The sequence below is a fragment of the Uloborus diversus genome, chromosome 2, assembly GCF_026930045.1.
Source record: "Uloborus diversus isolate 005 chromosome 2, Udiv.v.3.1, whole genome shotgun sequence".
Taxonomy (NCBI): domain Eukaryota; kingdom Metazoa; phylum Arthropoda; class Arachnida; order Araneae; family Uloboridae; genus Uloborus; species Uloborus diversus.
The window spans coordinates 155,078,231-155,096,640 of NC_072732.1; the positions used below are offsets into that span (position 1 = coordinate 155,078,231).

Sequence of the window (18,410 nt, forward strand, 5' to 3'; positions counted from 1 at the left end):
TGGTACGTAGATTCCTAATGGGGTCTAGTTGTGCACCTCCCATTTTGCTTACTTTCGGGTGTTTCTAAAGGGGTCTTTTGCCCTTTTTTGGGGAGAAATCATTGTTAATTTCCATGTAAACTCAAGAGGTGTTATAATTTGGAGGATACTTGGCGATATATCGCCAGTCCTTTGGTCGCCAAGTTTTGTCGCCATTTTGGCGTTTTTTTTTAAATTTTAAATTTGGTTTCAATTTGGCCACTGTTGGTGATATTTAGAAAGTAAACTATTGAATCACATTAAAATTGCCAGTAATGGTAAAATGACATTAAATTGGAGTAAAAAGAAGTCATGAGATGCGCACATCAGCTCGTTTTTTGGAGAATTGTCGAGTATCGTTTAACTTTAATAGCTTAGGTGCAGTAATTATGAATGGTTATTCTTTAAATCATATCAAGATCGAGAATGTTTTACACCAAATACATTTAATGAAATTATTTAGAATATGGTTTTACTTTTTGTTTTTTATGGCTTTTAAAGGTGTTTTTAAAATTTATTTTCAGTAGTACGTTTTAATAAATAGTAACTCTCGCTATATCGTGCTTCATTATATAGCTCATTCGGATATATGGAGCTTTTTCTTAGTCTCGAAAAAAATAAAAGGCGAAAAAATCTTTGCTTAAGTTTGAGACTTCTGAAGTAAATTTTTTTTTCAGACAGTATTTTCCATCGCTGATGAAAAAATAATATCAATACATTTTTTTCCATCTGCTTTTGCTGCAGTTCAACCAAGCAGTAGACCCATGTTGCTGCTTTCAATTCTTATTTTAATAAAATACAATTGAAATGTTTCAAACTTATTTTAAACTTGAAAAAGCAATGGACAGGTTACCGACAAAATATGAAATTCGACATTTTTTACAATACCAAGGCATTGTATATACTGGCGAGGAAGGGTAAAAGGCAGTATCTGAAAATTTTTCTTCTTTTCTTTTTCTTTTTTCTTTTTTTTGCACTTTTATTATCCAAGTTATGAATGGCAAGTTATAGATAGTTGTACTGTTTTATATTATTTTATGTATTCACGCTTCCCTTGAAATTCATCTACGCTCTCTAGGGAGACGCCCCCCCCCCCCCCCGCTAGAGAACCGCAAAAAATGATGTTTTTATTAAAATTTTTGCTTAAATAAAAACAACATACTACTACAAAACAAAGAAAGATAAATTGTTTTCAGGAAGCCAAATTATTAGGAAGAATAATATTAACATGTTTCATAAACGTATTTGATGATTCACTTCCCTTCATTTCAACATTGAAACATTAGGCGGTGAATCAATTAGAGAAATATGCGAGTTTATAACCTATCGTCACATGAAATTTATATCATCCGCGCATTAAAATAAACATAAACATTCTCCGCAACCATTTCGTCATTGAGAGAGCTCTCATTGTTCTCCGAACACGAGTTGAGTGGTGTCTCAGCTGTGCTTCTTCACTTTATTTTTTATATTTCTTTTTATTTCATTCAAATGGGCGATAGAAGTCGCCAAGTTGGCAACCCCTTTTTTGTGTAATATCTGTCAAATGGATTATCCCGTCAGCCCGCAAAAAAGCGCTGTATTCAGATTAAGCAGCGAAGAAGAGCATGGATTGCAAATAAGAACAACTTCTGCAGGATAACAGAAGTGTCTCTGATAGGAAATTTTTTTGACGTAGTTTAGTTGCAAAATTTAGATTTTTTAGTTTTTGTAAAAAATAATAATAAAAATGTCCGGGGGCGTGTGGTTTGTTGTATGCATTCCGACCGAACATTATGAAAAGGAACTTAAATACCCTCCAGAAGAAGAGACAAAAGAAAGTCAAGGTAGGTTTTGATTCCATTCCTTTAATTGCCGGGCCAGTAAAAATGTGAAAAAAAAATTTCGCTTTTTTTTTTATAATTTTTTATAAGGGGGGAAAAGGAAAGGAAGAAAGAAAGAATTTTTTTTTAATTAACGAACTTACATTGGCTAATTGGAAGTTCTTGATTACGATTTCCTTACAATAACATTCCAAAGTAAAGACAGGTAATTAATATAAGTTTCAAAAATTAGTCTAAAATAAATGTATCGTAAGGAAAACTATAGACAATCATGAACAGTTGTTACGAAATTAGTCGAAAACATTTCGTATAAAATGTTATTATTTTGATTATTTGAATGAGAAAAATATTGTGGTGATAACCACAGAATATCGGAAAAAAAGTAATAGCCAAATTAATCTTAAAAAAAAAAAATGTTATTATTTTGATTATGTGAATGAAAAAAAAAAAAAAAGATTTCAGAGAGAACCACAGAAAATCGCGAAAAGTAATTTCAGAATTGTGTAAAATGCTAACTATTCTTGTGATTATTTGAGTAAAAGATTTTTTTTTTTTTTTTTCATATAGAGAATCATAAAAAATCACGCAAAGTAATTACAGAATTTACCTAAAAAACCCCATATTTTTGCTTATATTATACTAGTATATTTACTATTACTTGAATAAGAAAATTTGTTAAACGCAAACAGCTTATCTTTTCCGCATCCTTTGCCAGTCTGCCGGATCAAAAGTTGAGAATCCGTGACATAAAACAAAGAAATCTTTTGAAATAAAATTTACACACATTTAGATAGTATTTATCAGTGTTGTATACATTTTTTTAAAACTACAATGACGTTTCAGATAGTTTTTTTTCTTCTAAATCATTGCTTTTTAATGATAGTTTTAAATTCTATTCGGTAATTATAAATTTTGTTTTAAAGCAATTGCTTGAAAATTAAATAACAGCCTTACTGAATACTTATAATGTTAATATATGGAAAATGAATGTGCTCATATAAGACTCTATCGATAATAATGAACTTCGCTTAATGAATTATTATTATTTTTTTTAATGTGAAATATTATGCGAAAAGAAAGTAAACTAAAGTTACATCATACAGATATGTTATTGTACTCTTATTCACTAACATATGAAGCCGATACGCTGGGGAGTAAGTTTTAAAAGGAAAAAAAGTATCATCCCCCTTCCCTAATAACGTTTAAGGAAATTATTCCATCCGATTTTTTTCTTTTTTTGTGAAAATCGATTGATTATAATATTTCGTCACCGGATTTTTTTACTTAAAAATTCTTTTACCGTGTTTTGAGAAATTTAAAACCTATCATTAAATCGTTGAAAAAAAAAAAATCCCCTTACTTCTGTATAACGCCTGAATTTGACAGATAAATTCGTCTCAAACAAATTCTGTCACAAAAATGTTTTAAAAAAAAGAAAAAAAGAAGATAAAAAAGAAAACGGATGTTTTAATTGTATTACATTTAATCTACAGCTATTCTCAGCTTAATCCTCGTGTTACACTTCAGCTCACCCTTTCCTTGTCACATGACATACTGTTTTTCATAAACATATTTCTATTTAAAATGATGTGTGATGCCGCACTTCACGTCGCCCCCCCCCCATCCACCCCTAGCGAGACATCATTTGTTGACAGCCGCATAGACGATTTTCGCGATGTAGAGCGTTTGGAACTTTTTGCTTTGCTATTAATAATTAAAACGCTTTCATTACAAGGAGTATTACCTTTTTGATACTAGTTAAAATAGATACTTTTAGAGAACAAACTCGATAGCAGTTAATTTGCTTTTTAAAAATTATCTGAAATCGTGAAAAAAGATGATATAAAACTTGAGAGAAAACGGAGACTAAGATATGTAACAGAACCGATAGCCACGTGCATAAAAATGGACCCGTTTGGTGCTGTACGATTTTCTTCTTTTTCTGAGCGCATTAAGAGCAGACAGAATTTTCTTATCGTAGTCATTTTGTTCAAAAGGAATCAGAAAACATTTTTGGTGGCATTTGTGGCTACAACCACGGGCAACTGAACGACATTTCAAAAAGCAAAACATTAAGTGTTTTTTAACATTCAAAACAAAATATATGCATTATACAGTAATACATTTTCCCAAGATTATTCTATTTTCTTTTTTAGCTGACTGTAATGTTATGAATGAATTCTTAGAATACATTTTGGATGATTTGGAAAAAAATGTTAAAAACATGGGAACTGACTGACATGTTACTTTCCTTGCTGTCAATCAGTTACAATGTTTTAAAAAATGTCCGCCTTAAAAATACAATAATACCCCATAGTAACTGAATAACATACTACTTTCATTATTGTCAATCAGTTGCCATGTGTTTTCATTTTTTTAAAAAAGCATCTAAGATGTATTTCGGAAATTCATTTATACCAGTAAAATCAGCATAAAAATACAATAATCCCCCATGGTAACTGACTGACATACTTTCATTATTGTCAGTCGGTTAATATGCGTTTAACTTTTTTTTTAAAGCATCTAAAATGCATTTCGAGAATTCATTTATAACATTAAAGTTAGCTTAAAATATAATAACCCCCCTTGACAACTGACTGACGTGCTACTTTCTTGTTGTTAGTCTGTTACTCTAAGAGTTTAAAATATTTTTTTTAATCATCCAAACTGTATTTTGATATTTCATTTATACCATTAAAGTCAACTTAAAAAATACAATAATCCTCCATGGTAATTAACTGACAATAATGAAAGTAGCATGTCAGTCAGTTACCATGATGAAATACAAACTGACATGCTACTTTCATTATTGTCAGTCATTTACTGTGTTTTAAACTTTTTTTTTTTTTAATAATCATCCATAATGTATTTTTGGAATTCATTTATATCATTAAAATCAGCTTAAAAAATGCAATGATCCAGGGGAAAATATCTTTTGTGTATCATATATTTTGCGTTGAATTTTACAAAATACTTACTGTTTTGTTTTAAATATATCAGTCAGTTACTCGTGGAATTGCCCTTTCATACAATAATGCAGGGACAACGTTGAAATCAAAATATATGACATCATTGTCACAAAATAAGCATGCAACAGTGAAGACTCAAGGTTTTATTTCAGCAGTTTGGAACTTCCATGCTTGCAGCCTTGTCAAAGTCACAAATTCGTATAACAATAATATTGGGAACAACACAATAGTAGTTCTAAAGGCTTGGATACAACGCAAATTTTGTTTAAATCTATTTTTTTCATTTATTTCAGCATCCATTAAAATGTAGACATTCAGAATTTGAAATCTAGATAAGGGTTCACTAAATAGGTTAATATTGATGAATCACTTACAAGTTATTTTGAAAAACATTGTTATAAATTAAATGCTTAAAAGTCAGAAGACATTCTAAAGATAATTGATATACTTCTCCATTTCCAATTATACCATTTCCACTTCTTAATACAGTGGCTTCCAAAAGTGTTCGTACACCTACGACTTTCAATGAAATAGGATATTATCCATTGGTTAGAATTAATCTTTCGAAACAGGTATTTTATTACAAGATCTATGATCTATTTTTAACAAAACTACATGACAATTTTTAATAAAACATTAAAACATAATTTTTAAAAAATCAAAAACCAAAAATTGCCGGAAATTTTATCTCACAAAAGTCTTCGTACACTTTGAAAAAATGTCAAAAAATTAGTAAATAATCTAACTCAAAGTTATTATTTAGTAGAATATCATGCAGTATCAACAACAGCTTTTAAACGTCTGGGAATAGATTACATTGTTTTTTCTTTCTTTTTTTGTGCGATTTCTGAGTAAGTGTTCAGTCGCACTTCGAGTCTTACTGTTTCTAGTTCGATTTTCATTTTAATGGTGCATTTTCGTAATCTAGCTACCAGATATCCCCAAATATGTTCCATTAAGTTTACATCTGGCGATTGAGGAGATATTTCTAAGCTTAAGGACAATTTTTGAGGCCCCAAACGCAAACGTGTGCTTCTTATCGTTATCTTGTGAAAAAACAAAGTTGTTTCCGATTACCAAATTTCGGGCTAATAGTTTTAAATTGTTTTTTAAAATATTATAATGAACAGCATGATTCATTATTTCATCAAAAAATTCCAAATTTCCAAGTCCTTGATGCTGTAATGCACCCTCACACTAGAACACCTTCACCGTTCGGATTAACTGATGCAACTAAGTTCTTAAGATGAAATTCCTCATTTTTTCTTCTATTTACAATTATACAACAATTTAACCCAAAGTGTTGAAATTATTTTCATCTATAAGTAAGATGTTGTTCCAAAACGTTTGGAGCTTATTTATCATTGATATTACGATGGAAAGCGTAAGCTTACTGTTTTTCTCACGAACAAGAAAATTTCTGCGGGAAGAGGTCCCAGATATTCCAGCTAATCCGAGAAGTTGGCGAACAGTTTTAGGTGAAAATTAAACGTAAAATGTTTCATTCATTTCTGCAGAAACTTTTTCAGCACTCAAATGTGTATTTTTCATAATTTTTTTAACTGTAAACCTCCGATCACGCATTGTTAACTTTGCCAGTTGACCTTTTCTTCCTTGTTTTCGATCCGATTCTTGTCTTTAAAGCATTTTAGCAAGCACTTCACTATGGAATGGTATAAATTACCTGATTTCGAGACATTTCAAACGAATTTATGGCTACTGTAGGGGAAAAAATCAAATTTCGAATCGTGTTTGTTGTTTTCTACGCGTACCTGCCATTTTAAAACAAGCAGAATATTAGGGAATAAATAGACAAAAAATTAACGGCAAATGACTTTAAAGTGTCATTACAATGCAAAAATAATAATAAAAAAAACAACATTTGATAATTTTTAATCATGAATTTATTCGAAAATATTTTAGTGTACGATGACTTTTGTGGCGTATTTTTTCTCTTTCTCTTCGTTTTTTGACAAATTTCAAAAATAAAATCTGGCACTATTTTGAAAAAAAAAAAAAAAAAAAACTACTGGGTTATATTCAGAATGGCATAAATATGTTGTGAAAAAAAATTGGACTTCATATTTGAATTCAGTTTTGCGTTATTTTGGTTTTACTACAAAATTTCAAGGTGTACGAACACTTTTGGGAGCCACTGTATGCATGGAGACTTGCGGGAGCTTTACTCCTGTAATTCGTTTTCAACCCTTTAAGGATTTTTTTTTATACAAACGGTAATTCATGTATGACCTTATGTGAAGACTTACGCAACTTTTTAAATCGTGTGTACAATACTATTTTAGGCCATTCAACGGAAAACGGTAATTTTGTCCCGCACGTGGCGATTCATACATGTCATAAAAAATAATTATTTAAAAGGCTGATGAACAAAGTTTTTTTTCTGAAAAAATCACGATTGCATGTGTGACTTCTTAAGCAATAAAAAAATTTTGAAAAAAAAATAGAACCGACTTCAAAATTGCCCTAAAAAGTGAAAAATAATTTTATTCTTTAAACACCATCGATAATACTTTGAAGCATAATTTTTGAAGTTGGCGCAAAAACGATCGATAAAATCATTCACAGCCATAACTCAACTACAAGTATAAATTTAACCAGGTCCAGTTTCTTTACTACCAAATGCATTACGCATTGATGACAGCATATTTGAGTAACGATTAAATGTTTCGTTCCTAACTTTGGATGATTTTTTGATAAAAATATGAACAAAGCATGGTTACAATGGATTTTACTTTTTGTTTTTGCGCCAACTTCAAAAATTATGTTTAAAAGTATTATCGATGGTGTTTAAAGAATAAAATTATTTTTCACTTTTTAGGGCAATTTTGAAGTCGGTTCTATTTTTTTTTCAAAATTTTTTTATTTTATTCTTTTTAGTGTAAATGTAGGTATTTCAGTAAAAGTAAGAAGTTACCTAGTAAGAAGTTCTGCCCTATATCACTGTATTGCTTTAGAAAAGCCGTTATTCAAAATTATCATTACAATTACTATTAATGTTACTCTTATATGGCACCAAACGTTTATAACAATGAGTTTCCTATTGTCGCGTAGATGAAGATAGCGAAGACAATGTGAAAGCCAAATGACGCGAATACTCAAGCGTTAGTTTCAACTCGAGATCTTTATTCAGAACCACGAATGAACGTTACATCTCCTTATATACAACTTGAGAAAGTGCTGGAACTTTCCAGACTTGGAAAGATACAGAAATTAATAGAACATTCGAGAAAATACGGGAAACAGTAGAAACGAAATTTTAATAAAATTCACTGTGTCCTAGTCGGGATTTGAACCCGGGTCGCTCGTGTGGGAGGCGAGAATTCTACCACTGAGCCACCGTTATCCACGAATGAAAAGTGCGAACTTCGCTACAATTTAATAGGGAAATTGCATAAAATTTACTGTTTTTTGCAAATAACTTTTTTTCTAAAGAACAAATATGGTCAAACAAAGTAATGGGACCTAAGTTGAGCCATCCCCTATCCATCAAAAAAAGAATCATCAAAATCGGTTCACTAGGTGAGACGCTATGAGTGGACAAACAAAAAAAAAAAAAAACATACATACGGTATGAACTGATAACCGCCTCCATTTTGAAGTCGGTTAAAAACTTTCTTCAAAGATTATTTCTTTTTTACGAAATATACTGTCTGACCTTCGATTACATGGAAGGGCTAATATCCGGTTTATAGGCGGAAATGCACATATTTATTAGTTTATAGGGATGTTAGTTGCTTTGTTTCAGACGTACACTTTTGCCTCTCTATTATTTAACCTTAGTTTTGTAAAAATAAAAATTTGCTCACAGCAACATTTTTTAAAATTAAAGTATATTCGACCTATATTCTCACAGTAAAAATTAATTGATTAATTTATTCGTAAAGTTTTGAGCTTACCATTTTGCTTTTACGTTCCTGAACGAAATGAAAATATTTCATTCTCTTTTTGTCGCTTCCATGCAGGGTTGGCAAAAGCCCGGGTTTTTTTTAAAAAGCCCATGGACCCAGGGTTTTTTGGGTTTTTTTAAATAAAACCCAAAAAACCCAACTAAAGCTGGGTTTTTTAAAAGAAATGTGGGATTTTTTGTCTTTTTAGGGGAAAGGTGGGGTACTTGTAGCATATTGTAGCATAAGTATATGGACAAAGCACAAAAATTGTCTTGATAAAAAAAGCTGGAAAATTCAGCGTTTTCAGAAGAAGGGTATAAAAGACGACAAAATTCAAGAATGGTGAAGTTTCAGATTTTTTTAGTTTCCATGGATTACCAACAGTTAAGGCAAAGTTACTTCTTGAGTGATAAAATTTATTGTTTATTTGTTCGTTTTTTATTGCGACATTTTTTTTTGTATTTTACTTTATTGCAAACCCAAAAAAAACCCAACTAAAGCTGGGTTTTTTAAAATAAATGTGGGTTTTTTTGTCTTTTTGTAGGGAAAATGTGGGGTACTTGTAGCATATTGTAGCTAAGTACATGGACAAAGCGCAAAAATTGTCTTGGGGTAAAAAAAAGCTGGAAAACTAGTTAAAATTCAGCGTTTTCTGAAGAAAAGTATAAAAGACGACAAAACCCAAGAAGCAAGAATGGTGAAGTTTCAGATTTTTTAGTTTTCATGATTACCAACAGTTAAGGCAAAGTTACTTCTTGAGTGAGAAAATCTATTGTTCGTTTTTAATTGCTACTACTTTTTTTTTTTTTTTTTGCATTTTACTTTCCTGTATTTCATTTTGTTATGCAAAACTACTGTAGAACCTCAAGTAGTTTAAATCCCTTTTTACTGATTTCCAGCCTAATTAAGACATTTCTTTGAATTTTATGTTGCCTGTTTTTCTATTTCTGTGTACAGAGTAAGAAATATTAAACTTTTTCGTAAGATAATGAAAATACTGTACATCCTATTCCGTTTTCTGTCCGACCATTTGTAAAACCTGTTAATTTCTAAAAAATATACCTTGTTTATTCGAGTTTTGTGACGTGTTGGTTTGCAGAAAATAATTCACATGACAGCCTTTTAGCTAAAGTAGTATCCTTTGTACAATCTGCAAATACCGAGAAAATCTGACGTGACAGGACTTAGTCAAGATAATTTGAGTTCCTTATTGACCAGTTGAAGGAAAAAGTTAAATATATTTAAAATCTTTGAAGCATTTTTTAATGCCCTTAAGAGTTAAGAAATACTATTAAAGTTCAAAATTCATTTTTTATGTCCATTGCCTATTGTGAAGGAGAAATAAAAAAGAAGTTTAAATTGTAAAAGTATTTAAATTAATTATTTTTTTAAAAAAAAGTTCTCAGAAAATTTTAAAAAACAAAAAGGGGGCTAAATAATGGGTTTTTTTAAATGGGTTTTTTCAAAAAAAACCATTGGTCCAACCCAATTGGGTCCAATCCGGCCAACCCTGCTTACATGGTAACTATTTTTGTTTCTCCTTATTTTATTTTTGAGAATGCAATAAATGAATAAGGCACTAGTGACATTACAAAACGCGTGCGTCAAAATCCCATCCTTATTTTCCTTTCTCCCCTGCTGGATTTATTCAGACGGAATCATCTTTACTTGGCAGATTGCTAAATTACATGCAATCCGTGGTCAAGCAGTAGGAACTGTCACGTGCGGGACAAAATGACCATTTTCAATGGAATGGGCATATACATATTTTTTTTTAAATGGTTTAAATAATTATTTCTAAACTAATAAGATATGTTTCCTTTACGTTGGAACCATAGCTTTCAAATTCTACAATTTGTTTCGTCATTTGTTCTGCATTAATAGAGCAAAAATATTAGCTTATTCATAAGCAAGTTACCAAAGGTTGACTTCGGATGTCCCGCACGTGACGCATGTAAATAAATTTCATTTTAAATAAAAAAATTGTTTAATACAAATATAATTGTGTCAGGACTAACTTTGTATCAAATGTAAATATTAAAACAAAATGCTTACCCCTGTTTCATTAAAATATTAAGAGATATATGAAATGTTATTGAAATTTAAGCGTATTTTCGTCGCGTACGTGACGGTGGAATGGCCCTTTACGTCATTTCGCCAAGCAATTAAAAAGAAGAGCTTGAAATGAATGTATGAAATTTAAAAAGTGTTTACTTCAATTGTGTGACACCGCATTTACATTTCTATTAGAAATTGATCTTTCGCTCATTTGGAAGATGAGTGCCACAATACAAAGAAATGACCCTTTACAGGAGAAGCTTTCGAAGTTTAACTTTTCAGGCAATTAGCTGTAAGAAATGTAAATTTACCGTGATCTCCAGTGGTTAATATTAGAACAAAAAAATCTGTCCCTATTTTCCAAAGAAGGTAACGTCATTTGAAGCACTTTAAGCGAAGGAAAAAAAAAACTAAAAATTTCGTATTGTTTCACTCTTTTTCCAAACGAGCGATTAATTAAAATTTTTTTTTAATGTTTTTTTGCTTTGTGATTGTTATCTCTCAAGAAACCGAGCTCGAGTAGTGTTTATTATTGCCTTATTTATGCAGCCAGGCATGTCTTCCGTTTTGACGAGCATCGCTGGGGTGGGAGTCCTACTTAGCTGATACATCCGTGGTAGATGAAAGCAACATCGATCCGCATTTTGATATTTTTGATCCAGATTAGGAGCCGAGCGAGAACCGCAGGGATATCAATTCGTAATGAGAACGTGGAGGACTTTAATCAGAATAGATATAACTTGCTTGCATCAGTCACAATTAGCACACACGGAGGGTCCTTGACCACCCAGTGTTGAACTCGAGACTCTGGCCACGAGCTCGGCGTGTGGCCGATCGGGCTAAGTCAGCCCACATATTTTTCTTTGGTCTTAAATTTTTCTATTTTGAACGATTACTGTAAAGAAGCTAATGACAATTTTTAGATAATTTTGTTTATCTTGCTATTTTCTGGTTACCAGAATATTCAAGAGGTCTAACTGCTGTGCCTTTAGACTAGAGAAAGACTTCACGGTTTTTCTGTTTTTTCTCACTTCTGAGAAGCTAAATACCTCATATATACTTATTTTTAATTCTGTGTTTTGTATTTTATAATTTCCTATGCGTTTCGACCGACGATATTTGTCTCTAAGCCTTCTGTATTGAAAAAAAAAACATGGTCTTGTTTTCCGCAATAATGATACAAAGAAATAATCCTGTTATAAATTTTCCGTTTTGATTTGCTCAAAATTTTCAGTATATACAGACACGTGTTGCACTCGGTTAGCAAGTGAACGGAGTGATTACACGGCCACAAAAATGTGTTGGGAAATTTCTAGCTAAAAGCTCTCACCTTACATTTTGGAATCGGATCCCTAATTATCTTGTTGCGTTCCATCTCTTCGCTTATTAGCAGAATCGCTATTTCGTACGGAAAACCTTCCATTTTTCAAGAATTTCGAATGTAAATAACCGTTATTTCCAAACACAGCAAACCTTACGATTTATTCCCAGGAAACACTGGTTATTTACACAGCTTGGTAGATTCTCAGATCGAAAAACTCCCAAAGAAGTCGCATAATTGAATTAAAAAAGTGTGGAGCAGCGTTGCCAAACTGTCGGTACTTATTCACATCTCGGAGAAAGAAGCAGGAGCAAAATTCAAGGATGAGTTGTTCTAGTTTTTTAGACATGCAAATTTGCGATAATTGACCGTGAAATTAAATGCCCGCGACAGCTTCTTTTTATATTTATGATCGTTTTAAAACTTATATTTTACGAGTCATTCGTAAACAAGTTGTTTATTCGACGGTTTACGCATCACTTTGGAATGTTTAGCTCGGTGTTACTAACACCAGAAGAATCTTTAAGCTTTTCATACTTTTAGTGACGGGGGGGGGGGGGGAGAAAAAACCCGCCTCTAATGAATAATTCAAGATGCGGTTTAGCAAACTCGATTTTATTTGAAGAAGCTTACGTGAAGTTTTTCTTCATTTTTTAGCTGAAAAATTCAAGTTTCAAAAACGTTCTTTCCCTAATTTTTAAAACAGAGGGAACCTGATTTATCCGGACTAACTAGGATCAAAGGCAACCCGGATAAACAAAAAACTGGATATTTCTGATAATAATCAGAATAAAACAGTCAAACTTTTTAATGCAACGAAAAAGCATGTATTGTAACAAAGCTTGTTTCACCGGCCGATCTGCCGGTCGACCGCAACTTAAGCTGGTTGATAGAACCACGTGATAAACTTCAAAACATAAATATGCCCAATAATAAAATTGCCAATATTTTATTTACTTCATCATCTAGATTGGATGAAGAGGGTTGGTTTCTAAAAATATGATAAAAAACATAAAAAATTATAAAATTATTTTTAAAATGTAGTAATTAGTTTTTTGCCTCTTGAGGCAAAAAACTAATTTCGAAACCAGAACTGAAAAATACAGAGGAATAATTATGAAAAGTTAGGAAACATAATCTAGTCCAAATTTTGTAGGTCAGTGCATGTTTTAAATTCCATCCTCAAATGATTACAATTATTCACGCTTTCGTTAAAAATTTTGTTCTTCAAATGAATGAAATGTGTGGATTGGTTAACTGATATCGAAGAATGCGTCATGAGCTGCATATTTTGTGCTAAAATGCTTGACTATAACGGATATTGAACATCGCTTCCGAAAACTGTTGAATATGAGATTAGAAAATAACACTGGTATATTACTAAAATACTCAGGGTTAGTTTGTATTTTTGTTCTCTTTCAAGCTTTTCATTTACTTATTCGTTCATTAATGAATTTATTTAAATGAAAAGAAACGAGGAAAACAAAAACACTTTGATTGTATTTCACAAAGATTGGAGATTTTGTTCAGTTATACTGCCGTGCTAAGCGCAAAAGTCGTATCTGCATCTAAATTCAAAATGAGAAATTGTTGTTTAAAGTTGTGTGCCTCCATGTATTTGATACAGATGCAACTTTTTCAGAGTTTTGTAAAAAATATTTCCCATCCACAAATGACTATAAAACGTTGTATTTAGGAAAATATGTAATAAAGAATCATTTAGTGATCGTAATTCAATTTTGATAAAAAGTGCAGACACGACTTTTGTGCGTAGCACGGTGGTTTATTCGAGCTTACGACACTCTTCACTTTTTAAATTTATTTTTCATTTTTTTTTCCCAAAATGCTAATGACCTATTAGTCGACATCATTGTGAAGTCTACATATTTACGTTTTTAGAAATTTTCGTGTGTGTACTTAGTATTTTTCGTGCTTTCCTGATTTTTAAAATTTTATTTCAAACGAAATGAAACAAAAAAAAAAAAAAAAAAAAAGAGAAAGAGGAAAAAAGGCTTGCACTTTAAGAAGTTCAAATAATTTTGTTATCATCTTACATTATATCTCTACTAGCAATTGGGCTGTTTCCGAAATTTTAAAAGTATTTTTTTTTCTGGTAGAACATACTTAAAAACCTAAGATTTAATCATTTTTAAAAAAATAATTTGACAAAGTTTAATATTTTTTAACAATTATTTTAATCGGTGTCGCAGATTGAAATTCATTTTATTCCGATAAACAGCAGAGTTTATACACGCAATGCCAATTTGTGGTGTAGTTAGAGGCTTAGAAATAACTTCCATATTAAGTTAAAATATATTTATTCTTACATTCAAGAATTAACGTAAAACAAAAGTATTTACACAACATGTTAAATTGACAAAATCAGCACATCGAATCACCCACACGTGGAAACAGTCGATCGCTTAAATACATTCTTAAGCTACGGAAATTTGCATACGGTTAAACAAATCGAACAGTTAATAATACATTACGACAGAAGAAAAATAAGTTCCAACAATTTTGTATGCTTCTGCATATGACATCACAAGTGATGAAATGCCATTCACTTATACCATTAGCGGGCAACGCAAATTATCAGGTTCTGACAATGCGGTTGACAGCAAAGCGTAAACATTTAGTGCGCCAATGGCGAAGCGCGCCAAAGTACATCACTTGTGACATCAGAAAGAGCGCGTCTTATTTCCAAAATCGGGCATCTAAAAAAAGCAAACAAAAAGTAGCTGTTGGGAAAATAATTTTTTTTTCTTGCTCTATGTTATTGATATATATATATTTTTTATTTTGCTTATTCTATCAATTTCAGTAAAAGTAGTATTTTTGACTGAAGGAAACAACCCCATTATTGGATCATTCCGTAAAAAGTCAATCCTTTGTCCCGCACGTGATGGTTCATATATTTCATTAAAAAGTAATAATCTTAAAGGGTGATGACGAAATTTTTTGCTTAAGAAATCTCAAATAAGCTTGTAATTTAGTAATCAGAAAATTTTTTTTCATTAATCTTTTAAAATATTATTTTTAATGAAATATGCGAGGCATCACGCGCGGGACAGGTGGAATGGTCCTATTTGCACATTTTTAGAAAATGTTGAAAAGCTTTAAACATTTTAAAGGACAAACTCGTCATATATTGCTCATCTTACGCCAATTAAGTTCGAAAACGGCTTGTTTTTCCATAAGGTCCTAGGAGAGTTTGCGCACAATTGAATAGAAAGTAGTAAAAAACACTCTGGTTATCAATATTTTGCTAAACTGTTGTTCGTTATGCATTTTCATTGCTGTTTCGTTCTTATGCTTTAATGTAATGCAACAGTTTTAACAAAATCAAGGTGTTTTGCTCAATCGGTCCTTATGTCGGAGAGCTTGCGCATATGTGTAAGAGGGATTGATCTTAATAATAATTATGGAATTAGATTGTCAACAACAATAATTACACTTAAAATTGCATTTTGTAAGGGTTTTTTTCATTTAACCACTATTTTTAGTGGGAGTAAATATTTTAACTTAATCATTAATGAGTAAGGAAATAAACAATTTCTAAAGAAGCCGCAGAAATCATAATTTAAGAAAAAAAAAAGAAATAAAATAATGAACTCCATAAAATTTACAAAATTACATTAGTTACTTTGTAATTTCCTTTAACTCAAAATTTGTCCATTTTCATTTTACAATACAAAGTAATCCGCGTAATTTCTCCTACCACGTAAACTAATGTACGCCTACTCGTAGCTACCTTTTAAATTTAATAAAATATTCATAAATTACCCAATAAATTACCCATAAAACGGGTAACTTATTCGCAATTACAACCGAAAAACATTTATTTTAAAAAATTGCACTTTTTCTCTTCATTTTACAACACAAAGAAATCGATAAGCAGCGTAATCTCTCCTACCACGTGAACCAATGATTCCGAACCTTTTAAAGACTATTACGATTAAAATGGGTAATTTATTAGCAAATATTCCAAAAAATAGTTTATTCTAAAAAATACACTTTTTCTTTAAATTGCAAAAATGAATAATGATTATAACATTAATTTTAATCATTCAGGGGGGAAAAAACATCAGTTCCTTAGCAATTTGTTATAAAATCAAGTGGTAGTCAATGAAACGGATAATATTATGCTATTGCTTACTTAAAATAATTTGTTTCAAAGTTGTTGTTTCGGCCAGTGCACATCGTAAGTCGAGCTCCAAGCTTATTATGAACTCGAACCGGTTCCGACTGGTTAGGATTAATCAGTGCTCTACTGTATTTATTTTCTTAAATATTTTATCACCCTTCTTTCCGTGTTATTCAATATCTCCACGGAAACTTGAATTTGCAGAGCATCAGTTACACGTGCCGACCAAGTGACAGAAAACTTGAGTAAATTATGCTCCCAAAACGTGTGAAGAAATAAACCGTTTGACACAAACCAATGTAGATTAAGACGTAAAAAATCCAAGCCATCAAATGCTCTTGAAAACTTGGATTTTATATTCCTAAGCGGTCAGAATCCAGCTGCAGCTGCATATATTCGAGAACATATATCTCATATTACACTTCAGACAATGCGACGTATTTCAGATAACTCTGTCTCAGAGGATCCAGGTTCTAAAATGATATATATGTATCTTCACTCTTATTCAGACAGGCTTTATTATTTACTTCTGCAACAATAGTACTCGAATTTATTTTGCGAAATTGTAATTTCTGGATTTTTCATTCATCATTTCTTATTGCAAAGAAACTTTCATTCAAAACTTACCCGTGAACAGCTAAAAAATTTTATGAGTTATTTCGTCTGAAAATGTGCAATAAAATATCGGTTAAACAGAGCTAATATACCTGTAGTTATGCTGTAATGTCTAAAAAGCGAACAACAGCAAAAGTGAATCACCAGTATGAGCGGTTAAAGTTAGAAGAGCACCTTTATAAACAGAACATTTACGCCAGAGTAGCGATTCCCAAAATTTTTCTTCCAAGTGTTTCCATTATTTTGATAACTACCTGCATATTTCTTAAAAAAATCGCATATGTGGTATTTTGTTCATTTCCTTGTATCATTATTGTTTTTTTAAAGGAATATGCTAATTATCACGTGCGACACAAAATGGCGGATTTTCCGTGGAAAGGCCCAATCAGAGATCTTTTGTAAAAGAAATATCGACTAAAATGAGGGAAGGAGTTGTCTTGGTTGACCTCAAGTACTTATCTATAAAGGTCAAAGTTAAGAGTTCAAGTCGGTCTAAGGTTGCACGAACTTCAAAAGAAGAGGAATTCTAAATCATAAGTACTAACTGTTAATTACATTAAAATCAATCCAATAAAAACTAATTATTAAAATATGAAGTTTAGAAATGAATTAAACGATATAATTTGATAAAGCCATTATTGGGCTAAGGCTATAGGGGGCCCTATTAGCTAAAATTAATTTAAAACGTTTTTATTTAAAGTAGAAAATCAAGTTATATCAAAATCTAACATTAAACTGATAACATTTACTCCATACAAAGACTCCAAACTTGGAGGAAAAAAAATCGAAAATGAGCGTTACATAATTCCTATGAATAAAATGTTCACAATAAAAGAAAATCTGAAGACATTAACTGTTCTAAGAATTACTAAGAAAATATCTCTCGATGATGGTTTAATAAAATATTAAAACTTTGTGATATATTTCAACACGTACATATTTAAGCTCATTTTAGTTATAAAACCACTAATTAAACCTGTATCTATAGAGTTGAATGTATAACTGCAGAAATGCTATGCAATAAAAAATGAAAAGAAAAAAAAATAGTGGCCTCAAACGAAGCCACCGTACATTAAAGGGAAAAGTATTCGAAAAACTTGAAATTAATAGAAAAGAGGTTGTTACCGTAAATGTATTTTTTATGTTTTGTTAAAATAGATATCTTAATATCAGTTTTGGTATTTGTTAATGAATTAAATTAAGCACCTAAGAATTTTTAATAACGTTTTGGGAAAAAAATCAAATGATTGATTTTTAAAAATATTTTTTAATGTGGTCATGAATGATTTATGCATTATTGGAGGTTTTTCTCTGATGATTTGATGGCTCATTTAAGGGATCAGGAGAAGTCATTGCTCCCACCTGCCTCACCGCCAACACGAGTTTTGTTCATTCTGTCTTTTTAAAACATCTTCTGTAGAAAATTAGTTTTTTTAAGTTTTACATATAACTTTAATGAACTAAAGGGGAAATGTGTTAAGGAAAAAAAAAGACGATGTAACGAGTCATTGTTGCAAAATTTTGTTCTAAACCTGGTTGTTTTACTAACAA

The 18,410-nt window shown here is 31.1% G+C and overlaps 1 protein-coding gene across 1 annotated transcript in view; it reads left to right on the plus strand.

Moving 5' to 3' along the window:
* Positions 1–1,658: 1,658 nt before the first annotated feature.
* Positions 1,659–18,410, plus strand: part of LOC129216098 (uncharacterized) — a 147,673-nt gene continuing 130,921 nt past the window's right edge. Inside the window, exon 1 of the mRNA XM_054850251.1 lies at positions 1,659–1,844. Coding sequence (XP_054706226.1) covers positions 1,748–1,844 — 97 coding nt within the window. The 5' untranslated portion in view covers positions 1,659–1,747. The remainder of the gene's footprint in view (positions 1,845–18,410) is intronic.